This window comes from Eleutherodactylus coqui, chromosome 9 (assembly GCF_035609145.1).
Source record: "Eleutherodactylus coqui strain aEleCoq1 chromosome 9, aEleCoq1.hap1, whole genome shotgun sequence".
In the NCBI taxonomy this organism is placed as follows: Eukaryota; Metazoa; Chordata; class Amphibia; order Anura; family Eleutherodactylidae; genus Eleutherodactylus; species Eleutherodactylus coqui.
The window spans coordinates 12,621,540-12,644,108 of record NC_089845.1 but is presented as its reverse complement, the minus strand read 5'-3'; the positions used below and the strand labels follow the sequence as shown (position 1 = coordinate 12,644,108).

General features: G+C 42.4%; 1 protein-coding gene across 2 annotated transcripts in view; it reads right to left on the bottom strand.

The window, feature by feature from the left end:
- Positions 1 to 22,569, bottom strand: part of CTNND2 (catenin delta 2) — a 731,828-nt gene that overhangs the window by 231,838 nt on the left and 477,421 nt on the right. For both annotated transcript variants that reach the window (XM_066579126.1, XM_066579127.1), the window contains 3 exons: positions 18,622 to 18,807; positions 15,383 to 15,556; positions 2,458 to 2,608 (listed from right to left, as the gene is read on the bottom strand). In XM_066579126.1, coding sequence (XP_066435223.1) covers positions 2,458 to 2,608; positions 15,383 to 15,556; positions 18,622 to 18,807 — 511 coding nt within the window. The remainder of the gene's footprint in view (positions 1 to 2,457; positions 2,609 to 15,382; positions 15,557 to 18,621; positions 18,808 to 22,569) is intronic.

Genomic DNA, 22,569 nt, shown 5'->3' with positions numbered 1-22,569 from the left:
ATCCAACAGGTGTTCCATCCTTTATAGGCCTTGCCATGCGTCCAAGTAGATTAGGGCCACAATGGGTATGTTTCTGAACTCGGGAGAAACGGGGGTATCCATTTTGGGGTGAACGTCTTCATTCCTATGTGCACTGTACAAAAAAAATGTTTTTAAATTGAAAAAATTGCCAAAAAAATTGAAAATCGTAACTTTTTCCTTCTGCTTTGCTTAGATTCATTCAAATACTGTGGGGTCAAAATACGCAGTACACCCCTAGATGAATTCGTTAAGGGGTCTAGTTTTCAAAATGGTGTCATTTGAGGGGGTTCTTTATAGTTTTGGCCGCTCAATGCCTCTATAAGTGGGCAATGGGGCCTGAAATTTATTCAGTGGTACCCTGAAATCCAACGGGTATTCCTTTCATTGTAGGCCTAGCCATGGGTCCTGTAAGTCTATTAGGGCCACAATGGGTATGTTTCTGAACACGGGACAAACAGGGGTATCCATTTTGGGGTGAAAGCCTTCATTTATATGTGTGCTGTACAAGGAAAACTGTTTTTAAATTGACACAATAGCCCAAAAAATGAAAATCCTATTTTTTTCCTTTTGCTTGGCTTGAATTTATTCAAAAACTGTGGGGTCAAAATATGCAGTACATCCCTAGATAAATTCGTTAAGGGGTCTAGTTTTCAAAATGGGGTCATTTGTGGGGGTTCTATATGGTTTTGGGCGCTTAAGAACTCTACAAGTGGGCAATCGGGCCTAAAAGGACTTCAAGCAAAATCTATGTTCTGAAAGCCACCGATTACTCCTTTTATTTTGGGCCCCGTTGTGCATGCGGACATAATAATAGGGCCACAATGGGTATATTTCTGAAAACAGCACAAACAGGGGTATCCATTTTGGGGTGTAAGTCTTCCTTCATATGTGTGCTGTACAAAAAAAGCTGTTTTTAAAATGACAGAATTGCCAAAAAAACTAAAATCCAAATTTTTTCCTTTTGCTTTGCTTGAATTTATTTAAAAACTGTGGGGTCGAAATACGCAGTACACCCCTAGATAAATTCGTTAAGGAGTCTAGTTTTCAAAATTGGGTCATTTGTGGGGGTTCTCTATGGTTTTGGGTGCTCAAGAACTCTACAAGTGGGCAATGGGGCCTAAAAGGACTTCAAGCAAAATTTGTGTTCCGAAAGCCACCGGTCGCTCCTTTCATTTTGGGCTCCGTTGTGTATCCAGACATAAGATTAGGGCCACAATGGGTATGTCTCTGAACACGGGACAAACAGGGGTATCCATTTTTGGGTGCAAGTCTTCCTTCATATGTGTGCTGTACAAAAAAAGCTGTTTTTAAAATGACAGAATTGCCGAAAAAACGAAAATCACAATTCTTTCCTTTTGCTTGGTTTGAATTCATTCAAAAACTGTGGGGTCAAAATATGCAGTACACCCCTAGATAAATTCCTTAAGGGGTCTAGTTTTCAAAATGGGGTCATTTGTGGGGGTTTTCTGTGGTTTTGGGCGCTCAAGAACTCTACATGTGTGCTATGGGGCCTAAAAGGACTTCAAGCAAAATTTCTGTTTTGAAAGACACTGACTACTCCTTTCATTTTGGGCCCCGTTGTGGACTCAGATATAACAATAGGGCCACAATGGGTATATTTCTGAACACGGGAGAAATAGGGGTATCCATTTTGGGGTGTAAATCCTGATTTTCATGTAAACTATAGGAAAAAAATATGTCTTTAAAATGACAGATTTGCAAAAATATGAAATTTTACTTTTTTTCCTCTAAATTGAATTAATTCCTGAAAAAAAACTGTGGGGTGAAAATACTCATGACACCCCTCAGTGAATACACTAAGGGGTGTAGTTTTTAAAATGAGGTCATTTGGGGGGGTATCTATTATTCTGACACTCATGAGCCTTTCCAATCTTGGCTTGGTATAGGAAAACAAAGTGTTCCTCAAAATGCTAAAAAGTAATGTTAAATTTGTACGTCTCCTAAATGGTTAAAAAAAACCGAACGTTTTTCCAATGTGCGCCCAAAATAAAGTAAACGGGTGGAAATATAAATCTTAGCAAAAATTTCTATATTATGTTTGCACATATTTAAGATATTGCAGTTGGAAATGTGAAAAAAATGACGATTTTTTCAAAATTTTCCCAATTTTGGCGCTTTTAATAAATAAACACAATTTCTATCGGTCTATTTTTTCCGCCTAAATGAAGCACAACATGTGGCGAAAAAACAATGTCAGAATCGCTTGGATATGCAAAACCTTTCTGGTGTTTTTCCATGTTAAAGTGACACATGTCAGATTTGCAAAATTTGGCCTGGTCATTAAGGCGCAAACAGGCTTGGTCACTAAGGGGTTAACTAGCACATGATTCATTAGATTAGCCAGTTAATTTATGTACTATTGGCAAAAATGGGTTTATTATCAAACTTGTTAAACAGCAGTAAGAGAAAGCTTACCTATGAGTTCTTTATTTCTCACGTCTAAGGCCATATTCCTTAAAGCAGTGGCAACTGCACAAACCACTCTATCATTATCAATTCGAAGAAGCTCAACCAAAATTGGTAGACCTTTTTCTTTGCGGACAGCAGCTCGGATGTAAATAGACCACTGCAAAAAGTAAAAGAGAAAATGTGAAAATATATTCCATTATAATATTTAACAGAAATCAAATGTAAAGTTACAAAAGAAAATGCACTTGATTTACACTGGGTAACACGATTTTGTTTCAGTGGATTTTTTTTTTAACAGTAAGTTTTTATTGGCATTTTCGATACATACAAGTTATGCAAACATAGGTGCTATAATTCTTCAACATTAATTATTAGCATTGCATGTTACATCTTTATTTGGTAGGGGGGGGAATGGGGGAAATAAGGGGAAGAGAGAAAAGGGGGGGAAGGAAGGTCCGAGGGAAAGTGTAAACCTTAATTTCAAGATACCTTAAAACGTGCTAAGAAATAGTTTGTCGGTTGATCGTCCTAAAATCATACAAGATTAGCTTAGTGGTTTCCAAGTGAGTATGTGTTGTTAGGAAGGGAAGAGACCCTGACGGGCGATGGCGCTGTCCCAGGAGTTAAGTCTCTAAGACTTAGAGAATGTGGAGGGAGGACAGAGAGGGGGGGGGGGGGGGAAAGGGGGGGGCTGGGAAGGGAGAGTAGTGAGAGGTAGGAGAAGGAGAGCCTCTTGGCAGTCAGTCAAACCCTGGCGGCAGTTTCATTGTTTGGAGCCACCCTGCCCAGTCTTTCCAAAACTGAGCCAGAGAATCCTTTTGAAGAGCAATAAATCTTTCATGAACACAATTTTGAGAAACGGCGTCTTGCATTTCCTCTATGGAGGGGATATATTTAGATCTCCATTTTCTTGCTATGAGAATTCGTGAAGTGTGGAGTATGTGGCACACTATTACTCTGTGGTTTCTAGGAATGTTTCCTATACCCAGTAGTAGCAGGGCTAGTTCGGGTTTGAGTTTCCCTGAAGTAGGGAAAAGCTTGGATATGTATTGTGAGACCTTACTCCAATAGTGGTGCAAGAGGGGGCATGACCAGAATATGTGGAATAGTGATCCGATTCCTCCGCAACCTCTCCAGCAGAGGGGGGACAGCTCACTTTTCATCTGGGACAGTCTTAATGGGGAGCAGTACCATCTAGTCAGGAGTTTTTGATACTGTTCCCAATGCGAGGCGCAGGAGGTAGATTTATGGGCCCATCTCATAGCCTCACACCACGTTTCCTGAGAGAATTTCTTTTTTAGGTCTCTTTCCCAGTTCAAGAAAATAATTGTTTTCTTGAATGTTTGTGTGCCAGATAAACAGGTGTAGATTGGTTTAGAAAGTTTTTTCTGTAGTGGTATATTTGCATTTAATAACTCGTTCAAAGTATTTGGTAGCGCAGCTAAAGTAATTTTGTGAGCTCTTAGGAAGTTGCAGACACGTAAGTAGGTGAAGTATTCCAGGGAAGGGACTGCGAATTTTTCTTGTAGTTGAGGAAAGGTAAGTAACTTGTCCAAGTACAAGTCTGAGATCTTCATGTTTTCTCTGTGAGGCCAGTTATTTAAACAAATATCAGGAATTAAGTACTTTAGTGTGAGAAGTGGGAGTGGGATTTTTGTAGTTGTGCTTGGGTCAAGGTTTGATCCTGGGCCCAGTGCAGTCCATGCTTTTAGTGTGGCTTTTACTGAGAGGGGGGGAAGGGTTAATGTGGGACTTCCTGGGGAATAATTGAGTTTGCTAGAAGAAACACCTTCCAATTGGATATGCCCGTTAGATTGGATTCAGTGGAAGCCCATGTTTTGTTCGTCTCCATGTTGCACCAGTGTTTGCTCTGATCAATTAGAAAAGTATTGTGGTAGTTTTGTAGGTTAGGAAGACCCATACCCCCAAATTTCAGAGGTCTGTTTAGGATGGAGAATGCCACTCTGGGTCTCGCTCCTCTCCATATGAATTGTTTCATTTGTTGGTGAAATGTAAGGAATATGGAGTTTGGAATGGGCACAGGGATGGTCCTGAAAAGGTATAAAATGCGAGGAAGAATAAGCATTTTGTACAGAATCACCCTGCCCATCCAGCTAGGCTCGTATTTTGCCAGGCGGTCTAGTTCTTTTTGTAGTAGTATTTTTAGCGGGAAGAAGTTTGTTGAGGGAAGGTCGGCGACTGAGGGGGTTAAGAGTATGCCTAAATAAGGCAGGGAGGAGGGACACCACTGGAATGGGAATGTAGTTCTCAACAGTTTTTCATCTGTTTTGGATAGGTTAATGCCCATCATTTGTGATTTAGCGGCATTTGCTTTATAATAGGAAATGGCACTGAACTGTTGCAAGGTAGACATCACCTGGGGGAGAGAGGTTTTTGGGTTTGTTAGGGTTAATATAACGTCGTCAGCAAATAGATTTATTTTGTGCGTGTCTGTTCCTGTGGGGATACCCTCAATATGTGGGTTGGACCTAACTGCCTCCGCCAGCGGCTCCATCATCATAGTGAAAACGAGAGGCGAAAGGGGACAGCCTTGGCGCGTACCATTGGTGATTTTGAATGGTTTAGATAGAACCCCGTTAGTTAGAACTGAAGCTGATGGGGTAGTGTAGAGGGCGGTCACCGCCGTGAGAATTGGACCAGAAAAGCCGAATCGTTCCAGTACACGTCTCATGTATCCCCAATGCACCCTATCGAATGCCTTCTCCGCATCCAAAGCAAGGAGCAGAGAAGGCATTCGTGCTGCACCAGTTTTGGCTATGAGGTTGATCAGACGTCTTGTTCCGTCTGGTGCTTGTCTTCCTCTTGTGAAGCCCACCTGGTCGTTTTTAATAAGCTGGGGAAGGATAGGAAATAATCGGTTGGCTATTATTTTCGCATAGAGCTTGGTATCCGAATTTAGGAGAGATTGGGCGAAAGTTGCTTGTGGATTCGGGGGGCTTGCCCTCCTTGGGGATGGTGACTATGGTTGCTTTTAAGTTTTCAGGGGGGATTTCGCCCGTTGACATTATGTGGTTAAAAAAGTCGCATATATGTGGAAGCAGGACCGGAGAGAATAGTTTGAGGTATTCGTTCGAAAAACCATCAGGACCTGGGGATTTGGCCGGCTTTAGTGAGCGAATAGTTTGTTCTATTTCTTGTGGCGTGATAGGTTGGCATAGGTCTTGAATTTGGCTTTGCGAGAGAGCTGGAATGGAAAGTGTGGATAAGAATGCATCAATTGCTAGGTCATTAGGTTGGGGAGTATCTTTATCATGGCTTAGATTGTAGAGTGAGTTATAGTAGTTACTGAATTCGTCGGCAATTTCTTGTGGGCTATAAATCTTTTTGTTTGTTGTCTGAGAGATTAGGTAAGGAATTCTTGCGTTTTCTTTGGTTGCTTTGACTTTGTTGGCCATTAGTTTACTCGCTTTATTGTGTGAATGATAGTGATACATTTTAAGTCTTTTTATGTGGTTCTCGTGATCTATTGAGAGGTGCGCTTGAAGCTCTGTCCTAGCTTTTTTTAAGGGAAGTAAATTTCCTAGGGACGGGTCTACCTTGTGTATCGCAGCCAAGTTGGAGACTTTTGTTAGTAAGTCAAGTGTGGTTAAGTTACGTTGCTTATTGTAATAAGCTGTCTGTTGAATGAGGAGACCCCTTGCGAATGCCTTATGTGCATTCCATAGAGTTGAAGGGCTGATGGAAGGGTGAGAGTTAAGAGCAAAGAATTCAGCGAGCATTTTCTCTACCGAATTGGAGTTGTTTTTAAGAGACATGACGTAGGTATTGTTTCTCCAGATAAACGCATTTGGGGGCGAATGGGATAAACGGAGGGATAAGGTAATCAGGGCATGGTCTGACCAGGTGATGTCTCCTATTTCGCACTCTGTTACCATTGGTAAAAGCCATTTTGTTGTTAGAAACATATCGATGCGGGAGTAGGTGTTGTGTCTATTGGAGAAAAAGGTGAAATCTCTCTCTGATGCGTGTTTACATCTCCACACATCATACAGATCTTCTTTTCGAAGCCAATCGCAAAGGTAAGGGGGAGCTCTGTCTCTTTTTGATGTTGAGTCCAAGTCTGGGCTATGGATGGTATTAAAGTCCCCGCATATTATAAGTTTGCCTTTAATTATATGCGAGATCTGTTTACACAGATCATTTAAAAACGCAAGTTGTGCAGTATTTGGGGCATAGACATTTACTATAGTAAAGATCATGTTATTAATTTTACAAGCCAAAGCCACATATCTTCCCCTCTCATCTAGAATCTCCTTTTGTAGCTGGAAAGCAACCGTTCTTTTTATTGCAATAAAAACACCTGCTTTTTTCTTTGGGCCATTGGCGTAGAAGACTTGGGGAAAGTCCCTGTTAGTCTGATGTGGTCGCTTTTTTGAAAGTGGGACTCCTGAACGCAAACCACCTCCGCTTTTGATCTCTTAACCTCTCTCCACAAAAGAAATCTTTTGAACGGGCTATTCAATCCCTTTGCATTGAGAGATATAATTTTCAATGCCATCTTGGTTGAGGTGGTTCTGCGCTAAGGAAACCATGCATAGACGACAACCTCTTCACACAGCAATAGACATTATCAAACGGCAACAAAGCTATGTAGTTTGTGAAGGATAAACAATTAGGTATCTTGTGGGAAATAAACATTTGGATAAGTAAAACTAAGAGCAAAAACATAATCGTGCAGTGGGTTAGACTGCGCAAACTTGGGGAAATATGGTGGTATATCCCGTTCTTGTAGAGCCGGTGATCAGCGACGTGAGCATTCTAGGTTGCTTCTCTCCACTCCTGCGCAATCTTGGGAGACTGGTTGTTCCTCCTGGTCTGGGTTTGGTTCCTTTCCGCTGGACGAGGAATATTCCATTCCTCCAGTAGCTGAAGACCCTTGTCTAGTGTGGTAATGACATGGGTTTTTCCATTCTTTGTGAGGATGATTTTTGTTGGGAAGCCCCATTTGTATCTTACTTCATGGTTGCGAAGCGCTGAAGTTATGGGAGACAATTTCTTCCTAGCTGCAATTGTAGCTTGGGAGAGGTCAGCGTAGAGTGTAATGTTCTGGAACGGGGCTGGTAGCGTAGTTGTTTGTCTTGAGACTCGCATAAGTTGCTCTTTGATGTGGAAAAAATGTATTCTTGCGATTGTGTCTCGCGGAAAGGATGGAGGAACGGATTGGGCTCTTGGTAGTCTGTGTGCCCGGTCTATTATGAGGTCCGAGGTTGAGCATTGTGGGATGATCGCTTGGATTAGTCCTTTCAGAAATGCAACCAGTTCAGAGGGAGGTGTTGATTCAGGAATACCTCTGAACTTCATATTGTTTCCACGATTTCTGTCCTCCATGTCCGCTAGCTTGTTACGTAGGGATTCTACTTCCTCCTTCAAGTTGTTATGAGAGTCCACTAATGAGTTATGGGCTGCTACAAATTCTCCCATTTTACGCTCTGTATGGTCCACTCTTTCTCCTAGTTCGTCCACAGTTGCAGTTATGCCTGCCAGGCTGTTGGCGATTTCTTTTTGTATTGAGGTCTGAAGCGCCAGCATTGCTTCTTTCATGAATATCTCAGAAGCAGCATAGTTAAGAGCTGGCATATCTTTTAGTGTCAGTTCAGTTGTGTGGTCAGAGTCAGATGAGTAGCGGGGTCGCTGCTTTTGCGGGCTAGAGGTGTTTGAATTGATCTCAATCCCTCTTGCGTCAAGTGAGGAGTGTTGGACGCCCCTTTTAATACATGTTGTCGCTATGTCGGCAGGGGAAGTACTGTTTTGGCTCTCACGAGTTTGGTCTAGGAGATTTTTGGCAGTCGGAGGAAGCCTTTTTAACGGAAGTTTGCTAGTGGGCAATGCCCGCGGGGAAGTACGTGGGTCTGTGAGATCCTCATTATTTCCTGTATCGCTATGCAAGCTTGCAGTGCGAAAAAGATTTTTAGTGCCTTCTAGGATAGAACTCCCTGAGATAGTACGGGCTTCAGCCCTTGATTCTGGAGAAGCATTCTTTGGAGATTGATATCTGTCTTGTGGTGTGACATGGTGGAAGGGCTCCTTGGCAGCATGAGCCTGAGGAGCTGGGGAGGAGCACCCACGGGTGCTTGGGGCATTGGATGCCTGGTCAGAGAGGATCTTAGCTGGGGCAGGGCATGGGAGAAGGGTTTCACCCACCTGTGAATTCTGTGCTGTTTTCTGCAGGGCATCAGCGCTTGTGATGAGGAGTGCAGGGAAGCGCTCCACGGGCAGCTCCATGAGAGCAGCGGAGCCGCGGTGAGCGCTGATCCAGCCTTCATCCTCCCCTCCTCTCCGCAGCGCCGCCGGAGGTCCCTCAGATAAGTCTGCGTCGGCAGGGCAGACTCCGGAGACCTGGTCTGAGAGGTCCCCAGTAGCAGCGGTCGGGGCACTCTGCAGGGAGCCTGTGACAGGAGAAGCAGGTAAGCTCTGTGCTCTCCCGTTGCTTGTAGCGAGTAGTAGAGGGGAGCGCTCCACGGCCGGCTCCACGGAAGCAGAGGAGCCGCGGTGAGCGCCGCTTTAGCCTTCTTTCCCCCTCTCTCCCCGCTGCGCCGTCGGAGGTCCCTCAGGTGAGCCTGGATCGGCTGAGCAGGCTCCGGGAACCCTGTCCGAGCGGTCCCCCGCAACATCGATTGGAGCGCTCCGCAGGGAGCCTGTGGCAGAAGAGGCGGGTGAAGACCCGGAGCTCCGGCTCATGCGGTCAGCCGTGCCGTTACCTCGGGACGGGCTTGCAGGCAGCTTCCGCGGGGAATCAGCAGTAAGGTTTCTTTTGCCCGTAGGCAGTTTAGGCAGGCTTCGTCCTCCGCCGCTGTTTCTGTCCTCTTTGGCTGCTTTCTCCCTGGCGTCCGGGGACTCCCACCTTTCCCTCAAGCGCGGGAATGCAGGGCCGCCATCTTTTGACTCCTCTCCCCGGCCTCTTGTGGAGTAAAAGTCAGTTAGCTTTTTCGGGGACATCTTTCTCACCCTTCTGGGCATGCTGGTGTGTGTTCGCCTTCTTCAGGGGTGGAGTGTAGTCTTTAGAGCTGATTTTTTTGCTGTTTTAGTTGTTGCTGTGCAGGTTAAGAGAGGAGCTATACTAGGATGCGACCATCTAGCTCTCCTCCTTGGCCACGCCCCTTTCAGTGGATTTTTGATTCTGATTCATTAGGTCACCAAACCACGAAAACATCCACAATTTTATCTGTGAGATCATTTTTAGAGTCAGGAGATCGATTTTTCTAAATTTGAGAAAAATCCTTTATTATCTCAGTTTAAATTGGATTGCAGTGTTGTATAAAACTATTTACTGACAATAAATTGCTGAAACTTTCCTGAACATGTAAAATATGCATCAGTGCATGAAAAATTCCTTGAGGGCACTTAAATGTCATTACACATAATAATAACCTCTAAAAGTGCAGCTTTCCTTCAGAAATTTACCACAGAAATGTCAGATATGTCGGATTCTGGAGGAGTTATCTTCTCTATTGTCCAACTATTGTGTAATTTGGAATAACCATCTGCAGCTGTTACCTTGTTTACATGAAATACGGTTCCATACACATAGAACATTCTTTCAGCATGAGATTATTTTATTGCCAATCATGTATGTAATTATATATCTTGATTATGTAATTTCATTATTTCTTCCCCTTTCTATGTTTTGTTACACTCATTTTTTTATTCATTATAAAAGATGATGAAGCTGCAGCTCCAGGAGCAGAGATGATTTTCCCACTGACTAAACTCAGCATGTATCGTCTGGTTCATTAAAAGCTGTAGTCGTATACGACTTTCATTTTAACTTTACCTGATCTGATGAGTACTTTAACACTACTCATAGAATGGTAGAGTTGGAATTTGGTCCAACCTCCTGTTCGGTGCAGGATTTACTAAATCATCCCAGACAGATATTTGTCCAGCCTCTGTTTGAACACTTCCATTGAAGGAGAACTCACCACCTCCCATGGTAACCTGTTTCACTCATTGATCACCCTGAATGTCAGAACGTTTTTTTCTAATATCTAATTTGTGTCTCCTCCCTTTCAGTTTAATCCCATTAATCCCATTGCTTCTAGTCTTTACTTGTGCAAATGAGAATAGGGCTGGACCCTCTGCACTGTGACAACCCTTCAGATATTTGTGAACAGCTATTAAGTCTCCTCTCAGCCATCCTTTTTGCAAGCTAAATATTCCCAGATCCTTAACCGTTATTCATAGGACATGATTTGCAGACCGCTCACCATCTTGGTAACTCTTCTCTGAACTTGCTCCAGTTTGTTTAAGTCTTTTTTTAAAGTGGGGTGCCCAGAACTGTACGCAGTATTCCAGATGATGTCTGACTAAGGAAGAGTAGAGGGGGGATAATGACCTCACGTGATCTTGACGTGATCTTAATACATTCCAGAATTGTGTTTGCCTTTTTGGCTACTGCATCACATTGCTGACTCATGTTCAGTCTATGATCTATTAGTATACCCAAGTCTTTTTCATGTGGTGCTGCTTAGTTAAATTCCTCCCATTCTGTATGTGCTTTTTCAATTTTCTTGCCCAGATGTAGGACTTTGAATTTCTCCTTGTTAAATATCATTCTGTTAGTCGCTGCCCACTGTGCAAACTTTTCTAGATCTTTTTGAATACTCTCTCTCTCTTCTGTAGTGTTAGCTATCCCTCCTAGCTTTGTGTAATCAGCAAATTTGATCAGTTTCCCATCAATTCCCTCCTCCAGATCATTTATAAAAATGTTGCACAACACTGGGTCAAAGCCTTGTGGTACCCTACTTGATACATTCTTCCACTTGGATGTGCAGCCATTTATGACCACTCTTTGAGTACGATCACTCAGCCAGTTGTGAATCCACCTAACAATTGCCTTGTCAATCCCATATTTGGTCATTTTTTAATAAGTATAGTATGAGATACTTTATCAAATGCTTTACCAAGGTCAAGATAAACTATATCCACAGCATTTCCCAGATCAACCCAGTCGGTGATACTATCATAGAAAGAAATTAGATTAGTCTGGCATAACTTGTTTGTTACAAACCATCCAAGTACTTGCATACATGCTGTTTAATAATTTTTTCAAAGATCTTTCCAGGTATAAAAGTCAGGTTCACAGGCCTGTAGTTTCCTGGATCCAACTTCTTCCCATATTTGAAGACAGGGACAACATTTGCCCTTTTCCAATCTTCTGGGACTCCTCCTGTTCTCCAGGAATTTTTAAAACTTATGGAGAGTGGTTAGCAATTACTTACGCTGCTTCCTTTAGTATCCTTGGATGTAATTCATCTAGACCTTGAGATGTGAATTCATTTAAGTTAGCTAAGTATTCCCTCACCATCTTTCTGCTTACACATAGTCAGCATTCTTTTATTTGCCCAATAGCACAGGGAAGATCAGTTGATGTTCCATCTACTTTCTGAGAGAGTACAGATACAAAATAGGAATGTAAAAGTTTGGCAATCTCAACATCATTCTTAACCACTTCACCATTTTCATCTTGTAAGCATCCAATAGCATCTTTGACTTTTCTTTTGCTTTTGACATACCCCCAAAATCCCTTTTTATTGCTTTTGGCCTCTGTTGCAAGCCTCAATTTATTATTAGCTTTAGCTTTTCTGACACTTGCCCTACAGTTGCTGCAGACAGCATTATATTCTTCTTTAGCTTTTTCCCCCTTTTTCCATTTGATAAACATATTTTTCTTTGTTTCTAACATGTGTGCAAGTTCTGCGTTCATCCATCCTGGTTTCTTTAAATACTTCCTATTCTTTCTTCTTTTAGGGATTGTTAACAATTGTGCTTTGAGAATCTCATTTCGCAATATTTCCCAACCTTCTTGGACATGTCCGTCCTTAAGAACATCCAGCAATTGGATTCTTCCTACGCTCTTTCAGAGTTCATTCAAATCTCCCTTTCTAAAATCCAACCGTGAGGTCTGAGTTTTCTAAGGTCTTCCTCCCTTTTTATCCAAAATTCAAGGATAGCATAATCACTGCATCCTAAGAACCCAGCCATACTTACTTCCTCAAGCATTTCCTCACTGTTGGTATGACTTAGGTCCAAGATAGCAGATACCTTGTTTTCTCTTCGACCTTTTGGAAGATAAAGTTGTCAGCAAAAGCGAATAAGAATTTGTTGGATCTATTACTTTTACCTGAGAGATTCCCAACAAATGGCGGGATAGTTAAAATCTACCATAATCACTATGTCATGCTTTTTGGAGAGCTTAGCTATCTGATTGGAAAGAGTTCATCAATATCTTCTGCTTGTGCAGGTGGCCTATAGTAAATGCCTACAATGGTGTCCTTTCTGTTCTCTCCTTGTATTCTTACCCAAACAGTTTCTACAGAACTCCCATGCTCTGAAGCTTGAAATTCTGTGATTAATGTTTTCCTAACATACAACGCAATACCTCCTCCTCTTTTTTTGGTCCGTTTCTTATAAATAAGTTGTATCCTTCAAGTCTTGTGTTCCAATCATGTGTATCTTTCCACCAAGTTTCCGTGATGCCTATGACATCATATGTCTCTTCCTGTGTAAGGAGCTCCAATTCTCCTTGTTAGTTTCCCATGCTCTGTGCATTTGTATAAAAACATTTTAGTTTGTGATCGTTGTCTCTTGCTCCTCTACTTGCCTTCTGAATTTTTTGTCTTTGTTCTTTCTTTCCACTTCTAATAGCGAGGATCTCAAATGTATTAATTAGCTGTATATTTTTACCTGGCTTTTCCCTTCCCATATTGTTCTAGTTTAAAGCTCTCCTAATGAGTGAAGCCCACCAAAAATGTGATTACCTGTTTTTGTAAGGTGCAACCCGTCTCTAGAAAGCAGTCCATCATATAGGTAATTCCCTCCATGGTCTAGGAATCCAAATCTTTGCTGACGGCACCATCGACATAGCCAGTTGTTCACCTCTTAAATCCTGTTCCATCTTCTTATTCCATGGCCATCTACTGGGAGGATGGATGAGAAGACCACCTGTGCTCCTAGTTCCTTCACCTTCTTCCCAAGGTCTTCAAAGTCTCTGCAGATAGTTGCAATGTCCTTTTTTGCAGTGTCATTTGTCCCTACATGTATTAGTAGGAATGGGTGGTGTTCTGTAGGACTGAAGAGTCTTGACAGCCTATCAGACACATCTTTGACTTGTGCACCTAGAAGACAGAACACCTCTCGTGAGGTTATGTCAGGACTACAGACAGCGGCCTCTGTTCCTCTCAATAGAGAATCCCCTACAACCACCACTCTCCTCCTCTTCTTCACAACAGCACTTTGTTTTTTCTCCATTCAAGAGGACTCTGTGCACTTCCTAAACAGTTCTTTGTGGGTAGAGTCATTTCTGGCTGTACATCTTTCTCCTCTGTTTTGTTTTCTGTGGGTAGAGTCATTTCTTGCTGTACCTCTTTCTCCTCTGCTCTGCTCTTTGTGAATGGAGCCATTTCTTGTTGTACCTCTTTGTCCTTCTGCTCAGGAACCAGTACCAGCTCCCCCTGCGTGAGAACCTCATACCGGTTCCCAAGCAGTATGGGTGCTGGCTGACATGTTTTTCCTGCTTCATTGGGTCGCATGCTTCCATTCCTTGGCTTTTGCAGGTACACTGGACATTTCTTTTCCTTCAACATTTTGAAGACTTTCCTCTACTCTGTCTATGAAATCCTCATCTTTCTGAATACGTTTCAATGTAGCTATTCTCTCCTGAAGACTTTGCACCTTTTCCTCCAGTAGAAACACAAGCTTGCATTTCTGACAGTAGTTTTTCCTCTGTTCGGTCTGTAAACGTATAGCATATGTTGCAGCTCACCAAATGGCTCCTCTCCTTTTCCATGTTGTCAGTTGAAGTCACTTCCAAACTTCTAAAAGGCAACAATTGTAGTGAAGATATATAACCGGTGAAATACCACTAAGTGACTGATTTTGCGCAGGGAATATGCAAATGATCTTCCTGCAGCTCCAATCTCTGGTTTGCCTCAGAGGACTAAGCACTAATAGATGTGTTGGCAGCAAGCAATGAAACCAAAATATGAGTAAGCATTAGGACTCCTTCACACTAGCGACAAAAACACACAATTTTCTAACGATGCAAGAGTGGGTGAAAACGCATGATTATAAAACCAATGAGTTTCAGTGGTTTCACTCTCATTTGCAATGTTTTCACTCTTGTGATGCTGAGTGAAAAAAAAAAAAATCACATCTGTTTTCTTTGTGCGATATAGCCCATTGCTCTCAATGAGGCTAGCGGCAGCAGTGCCAGCCCCATTGAAAACAGTGGAAAAACATCGCGATCCCCTGCCACAACTGTGACAGCTGCAGGAGGGAATCCCTTCAGCTCCGCAGGGATGGGAGGCTATCACATCCATGGGTTTTCATGTTATCAATGGTGCCTGGCGTTAACAGTGCCAACCCCGCTGAAAACAATAGGAGAACATAGTGATCCTCCTGCCACAGTGGGTATGAAGGGAACCCCCACTGGAATGCAAGGCTGTTTCCATGTGGAAACGCCTCAAATCCAGGGGTTGTCAGAGGGATTGCAAGAGCGATATTGGATCGTGAATTACGTGATATTGCTCTTGCTACTGTGCAGGAGCCCTCACAGGAAGATTATATTCACTCACAAAGCATCCAACAAACAATAATACGGTAGCTTACCATAATTCAGGCAAAAAGATACAGAACACATGCAAAATAAACATAATACTTTGGGTTCCAGTTAATCTAATACACACATACAACTTTTATGTTATAAATGTCTTACATAGATATGCTTTAATGTTAATAATGTAAAAAGTTCATCATTCAGTTTCACTCAGTCTCTAAACTCATTTTCCCCGTATTCTTTGTAGTTTGTTTTTATTGCTTTGCATGCTTCTTTGCTTCTTCCACTTGCTATATGTAGCCTGCTATAGAAAGGTTGTAAGCAAAATATAAGTTCATTGAAAAAATATGCAATTACCTTCCAGCTTCCTGCAGCTAAGTTTTGTAATGCTCCAGCCGCACCTTCAAGGGTGTCTGGGTTTGAGCACTCAGACAAAAGTGTGAGGTAGGGTTTGACTATTGAAGGATGCCATAACATCTGGATTCCTTTTGGTGGGTCTGCGCAATCAGGAAAAGGCCCAACTCCATCCCACTGGTGAGAAATATAAGTATGTTATGTTATAGAAATTGTTGCAATATCTTGTACTAAAATCAAAAAGAAAAAGAAAGTCGGTATATAATACTTTTAAGGTTATTTCCAAATATTTTATTATTGTATATAAACACCGATCAGGCAAAATATTCAAACCACTGATGGGTAAAGTGAATAAAAGACTAGGAATACCTCTTCAGGGCAATAGTATTCTCAAATGTCACTGTGGCCTCTTTTAGCAGCATAATGTATCCTGTCAAAGTGCAATAATTATTCAAAAATTGTTTGAAGAAAATGTCAAACAGGTGAATGTGCCAACTTGGCCTCTAAATTCCTGAAATCTCAAGCTAAGCAAACGTGTGGGATGTGGTGAAAAAACAAGTCTCATCCATATAGATTCTACATCACAAGCTACAGTAAGAATCACTCGTTTATCCCTTAGTGCCAAATGCCACAGAATTATTGATTTAAAGAAGAATATAATGGGGTCTGCAGAAACTGTAAGGCAAGTGTCAGAAAAGCTAAAGCTAATAATGAATTGAGACTTGCAACAGAGGCCAAAAGCAATAAAAAAGGATTTGAGGGGTATGTCAAAAGCAAAAGAAAAGTCAAAGATGCTATTGGATGCTTACAAGATGAAAATGGTGAATTGCTTAAGAATGATGTTGAGAAAGCTGAACTTTTTAATTCCTATTTTGTATCTGTTTTCTCTCTGAAAGTAGATGAACATCAACTGATCTTCACTGTGCTATTGGGGGATTAAAAAAATGCAGGCTATCTATAAGCAGAGAGATGGTGAGGGAACACTTAGCTAACTTAAAGGGGTTGTCTCGCGAAAGCAAGTGGGGTTAAGTACTTCTGTATGGCCATATTAATGCACTTTGTAATATACATCGTGCATTAAATATGAGCCATACAGAAGTTATTCACTTACCTGCTCCGTTGCTGGCGTCCCCGTCTCCATGGCTCCGTCTAATTTCGGTGACTTCTTGCTTTTTTAGACGCGCTTGCGCAGATGGATCTTCTCCCTTCGGCTTGGCTCGGCAGCAGCGGTGGTTTGGCTCCGCCCCCTGTACGCGTCATCGCGTGGCTCCGCCCCCGTCACATGTGCCGATTCCAGCCTCCTGATTCCTCCTGATTGGCTGGAATCGGCACATGTGGCGGGGGCGGAGCTACGCGATGACGCGTACAAGGGGGCGGAGCCAAACCGCCGCTGCTGCCGAGCCGAGCCGAAGGGAGAAGACCCATCTGCGCAAGCGCGTCTAAAAAAGCAAGAAGACACCGAAATTAGACAGAGCCATGGAGACGGGGACGCCAGCAACGGAGCAGGTAAGTGAATAACTTCTGTATGGCTCATATTTAATGCACGATGTATATTACAAAGTGCATTAATATGGTCATACAGAAGTACTTAACCCCACTTGCTTTCGCGAGACAACCCCTTTAAATGAATTCAAGTCTCCAGGTCCACATGAATTACATTCTAGTATACTAAACAAAGCAGCGGCCAGAAGGCACTCAGGTGATAACGGTGCTACATATAAAAACTAATGAAAGAAAGCCATACTATCTCAACCAAAAATATCTTAATGATTTGATCAGGGACCTTTATCTTTCAGAGTCTAAGGCTGAGTTGTTAACATCCAGACTCAAGGAATGAGACTTGTTAGATAAAACTGTGCAAGTGTCATGTCAGAGGTAGCCACATCACACTTCTTCCAGGTTTTGTATTTGTGAAGATGAACTGTGCTCTTGTCATGATGTAACTGGCATGTTTAGGGAACTTGAAATTGTATTTGATCCTAGTGAGTGGCGCCTCTTCACTGACAGTTCATCAAGAGTCTTAAAGCAGTATGGTAACAAGTATCCTTCTCTTCCCATTACCCATTCAGCTCAACTTAAAGAAGACTGCAAACGTGTAGAGATTGCTAAATCCATTAAAAAGGGGAATATGGTTGGGAAATTATTGGAGACTTCAAAATGGCTGTATTCTTGATGGGTCTTCAAGGAGGGTTTACTAAGTTTCTGTGTTATCTTTGTCTTAGGGATAGCAAAGACACTAGAGCATACGACCGCAGACGATATTGGCCTGAACAAAGTTTTCTGTGGGAAAAAATAACATAAAATGGGAGCCTCAAAAGGTACTAATGCCTCCTTTGCACATCAAACCAGGCCTTATGAAGCAATTTGTCACCACTTTGGACAAGGAATCAGTGGCATTCAAGTATTTACAAGATCTTTTCTCTAAGCTTTCGGAAGCAAAGTTGAAGCCAACATTTTTGTTAGACTTCAAATCAAGAAAGTTATTGAGTGTTAAGTGTTTCCAACCTTCTCAAAGAACAGTTAAAAGAAGCATGGATCAGGTTTGCTAAAGTAGTTAAAGGTTTATTTGGAAATCATATAGCTGAAAACTATGTTAAATTGCGTGCGACTGGTGAAAAACTATAGCAAAATGGGCTGCAGGATGTCTTTAAAAGTACATATCCTTGGTGCTCATCTTGGTAGATTTAAAGAGAATGTGGGTTCAGAGGAGCAAGAAGAGCGCTTTCATCAAGATATCCTACAATTTGAATGTCGTTACCAGAGAAACTACAATGAAAACATGATGGGGGGCTACATTTGGGGACTAATCCGTGAAAGTGATTTGACATACCCTCGCAAATCTCACAAAACTACACATTTCTAGGTTCCTTTTCATCCATTTGTAGTATTTTGGTTAAAATATATATCAAACCAACCATATAATGTCGTTTTTACTCTTTCAAAAGTAGATACCCTTTAACACTGAGAATGGAATTAAATCAACTGCTGTAAAGCTTTTATTCCATTCCAAGCAACAGCCAGGTTTGCTTTTGTTCTTTATTCGCAACTTTTACGTTTTTTTATTTTTCGATATACTACTCTTCCACATCTAGGTGTTTTCTAGTTATGTATAATGGCACCAGTTCATAAACTGCACATAAAATCAGATTCCTTCAATCTGCACAACATGTATTGTAGAAGAACCAAGGCAGATTAGAGTCAATTTGCCTTCACATAGTTAAAAGATCAATAGATTTGCTCACCTGATCTAAGGATTTCTTTTTCTTCTTCTTTTTTCCCCAGCACCCTGAACTTTCAGTATCTTTGCTGTTGGTTTCACTACAAAGCAAGCCATCAAGCTCATCTGTTCCGATTTGCTGTCCCTGAGAAGTTTCTGCAGCTAGCCGGTAGGAAAGGTTTCTCAGAATGCACACACAGTTTTCAACGGTCTGAATAGAAATAGAGAAGATTATATATAGTTGTTAATGACAGCCATCATGAAACTGGTCAAAAATGTATAAAATTATATAAAAGTCACTGCGTGAATGGATCAAGACCTTGTATAAAATATTAAGAGACATTGCAAGCCATCGATATAACTTAAAGGGGTTGTCCCACGAAAGCAAGTGGGTCTATACACTTCTGTATGGCTATATTAATGCACTTTGTAATGTACATTGTGCATTAAATATGAACCATACAGAAGTTATTCACTTACCTGTTCCGTTGCTAGCGTCCTCCTCTCCATGGAGCCGTCTAATTTCAGCGTCTAATCGCCCGATTAGACGCGCTTGCGCAGTCCGGTCTTCTCCCTTCTGAATGGGGCCGCTCGTGCCGGAGAGCTGCTCCTCGTAGCTCCGCCCCGTCACGTGTGCCGATTCCAGCCAATCAGGTGGCTGGAATCGGCAATGGAACACACAGAGCCCACGGTGCACCATGGGAGAAGACCTGCGGTCCACCGTGGGTGAAGATCCCGGCGGCCATCTTCGCAAGGTAAGTAAGAAGTCACCGGAGCGCAGGGATTCGGGTAAGTACTATCCGTTTGTTTTTTTTTAAACCCCTGCATCGGGTTTGTCTCGCGCCGAACGGGGGGGGCTATTGAAAAAAAAAAAACCCGTTTCGGCGCGGGACAACCCCTTTAACCCTTTCCAATCCACTGTCTGATGTCTGAAGACATTATGATTTAAGGCTGTACAGCTCCAATGTTGGAAGACATCAGTCGGGGTTCTCTAACTGTATATTGTCAGCCTCTCTGCTGTCGGAGCCTATCCAACGTATCACCTCATGCAGTACTGGCTTTAGCCAGCATATAGCGCCATTGTATAACGGCAGAAAACGAGTGAGCCCCCTAGGAAAACCAGAAAAGAAATTGGATTGGAAAGGGTTAAGTCTTTGGTCTGCAAGCATATAATGTATACTTTCTAAAACATACAGGTAGAAATCGTTGGCACCTCTAAAAAAATACCTTTAAATAAAACAAAAAAATAGCACTTTTGGGGGAAAAAAACGGAAGCTCTATTTGCAAATCATGACCAATTCCTATTTTCATTGCCATCCATAAACCTTTCTAAAGGAAACCTGTCATCACCTTTGAGCTCCATAAACTACATAAGGTGGGGAGATGCGGAGTCCGGAAGTTGTGTTTATACTCACCAGGTACCCTGTTCCTGTGTGGAGGCTCCAGGAAGTACACACTCTCTCCCATAGAGATGAATTTGCACATCTATAAATACATCTATATATATAAATCTGAAAGCCCTCACTGACTCACTGACTGACTCACTGACTGACTCACTGACTGACTCACTGACTGACTCACTGACTGACTCACTGACTGACTCACTGACTGACTCACTGACTGACTCACTGACTGACTCACTGACTGACTCACTCGCTGACTGACTCGCTGACTGACTCACTCGCTGACTGACTCACTGACTGACTGACTCGCTGACTGACTGACTCGCTGACTGACTGACTGACTCACTGACTCGCTGACTGACTGACTGACTCACTGACTGACTCACTGACTCACTGACTGACTCGCCAAAAGTTCTCCAACTTCCCGATATCGTAGAAACATGAATTTTGGCGCAAGCATAGATTATCTCCAAAATAGGAAAAGTAATTGGGTGCCAACTCGATTATTCAATTGTAGCGCAAAAGAATTGGCGTCGAAATTTTACGTACATAATCTAAATCTGTCACTTCCCAATGCCTTAGAAACTTAAAATTTGGCACGGGCATTGATTATGACATAAATAGGAAAAGCTAATGGGTCCCAACTCGATTATTCAATTCTATGCGCAAAAGAATTGGCGTCCAAATTTTACGTGCGGGGGGCGTGGCCTGCTGCATATGAAGGAAGACGTGTAGAGCCGGGCTCCGTCTCACAGACCCTTTAAACAGCAACTAAAAGCTAGCCCAGCGCAGCCAAATTGAAGGAAGCAGCGTCTGACAACCTGAAGATTAGGATGCCGAAAAGAAGAGGAGCGAAAACGCCAGTACATAAAGTATCGGACTTCTTTTCATCCCGCGGCCTGGCAAAAGCACATTTTGAAAACCAAGATGGCGCCGTCCCGCGCACGAGTGCCGGAGCTAGCGGAGGAGAGCTGCACTCCCGTACACCGTCTCCTAAAGAAACTGTCAGTCCAGGCAACCGGAGCGGAGGTGAAGCGAAGAACACACATCGTGGAGGGGTGAGTGAAGGGTCCGAGGGGCCCCAAAATGCACCGGCTGATACATCTAAAATGGCGCAGGCCGGCTCACAAACCCCGTCCCTATCCCTATCCTCCTCTCCATCTATAAGCCCTGAGAAACAGAGACCCCGTATCTCTGCATCTCCTAGTTCCTGCAGCCAAAAACTTCTCCTAGGAGAAGATTTAATACAAAACGTTCCCTCCTCTAATATCCCAGCATCAGAGGACTTTATAAAAAATATGATGCTGGCTCTACATGGATCTTTACAAAAAGAAATACAAGCACTATCAACCTCAGTAAACAGCTCCATAAGTGAGTTGGAGACCCGTACTGAACATGTGGAGGTGAAAATGGGAGAAATTACAGCGTCCCATAACCAACTGATAGACGCCCATTATGCAATAGAAGAAGAAGTGGAAAATATTAAGATTAAATTAGCTGACATAGAAGATAGGAGTAGGAGGAACAATATCAAGCTAAGAGGTGTTCCAGAGAGTGTATCCCAACCAGAATTAAAACAATATCTTGTCAAACTGATAAAAAGTGCTCTTCCTAACTCCAACGAGCTGGAATGCACAATTGACAGGATCCATAGACTTGCCAAACCGAGTTTCCTACCAGACGCCATACCTCGCGATGTAATCGCCAGATTGCATTTTACCACATAAAGGAAGAATTAATGGCAGCGGTGAGACGCGAACATTCTTTGCCACCTCCATATGCGAATATAAGTTTGTACACAGACCTGTCGCAAACCACGATAAAGGCAAGGAGAACCTTCTCTCAAGTGACCGCCACCCTACGCTTTGCAAAAATCCCATATAAATGGGGGTTCCCAACGAAAATTTTGATTCATAGAAATAATGTCATGCATGTTATTTCTTCACCAGCAGCAGGAGAGAAAATTCTGGAAAAATGGAACATCCCGCTACAAACAACGGAACAGACAAAACCAAAGAATGGGGGCAACAGACGTATCCTTCCCTCCACTCCACCAAGAGAGGAACATCCTGATCCGGAGTAAAACAAGATTTTGGACTGTCTAGGCCTACAGAAGAGTGAGTAAAAGGGTCTTACCCTGCAAGGCGAACTTTGCCCCCCAAAATACATCAGGTTAACCCTGAGATGTCACACAAGTTTGACTGTTTTTTGTCACAGGTCTTATTGCCATTACATAAAGTCTTCATACACATAAGATTTTTTAAAAACAGACCTTTAGTTGTTATGACATGCAAAAGTTGTAATGTTTTGTTCACGTACACTGCCAGACTAAACGCCAACAAAATGCTCCATACCAAAATATACCATGTCTATTAAAATATATTCACAAAATGTAAAGGGGTTGAACACCCCCTTTAAAAGAGCCATGATCTGGAAAGATGCAAAAGCAAACAAAGTAGACATTTTATGTCTACAAGAGACACACTTTACAGATCTAGCCGCCACCAAATTTACAAATAGGAATTACCCTCAGATCTTCTCAGCCAATGCCCAGAACAGAAAGCATGCTG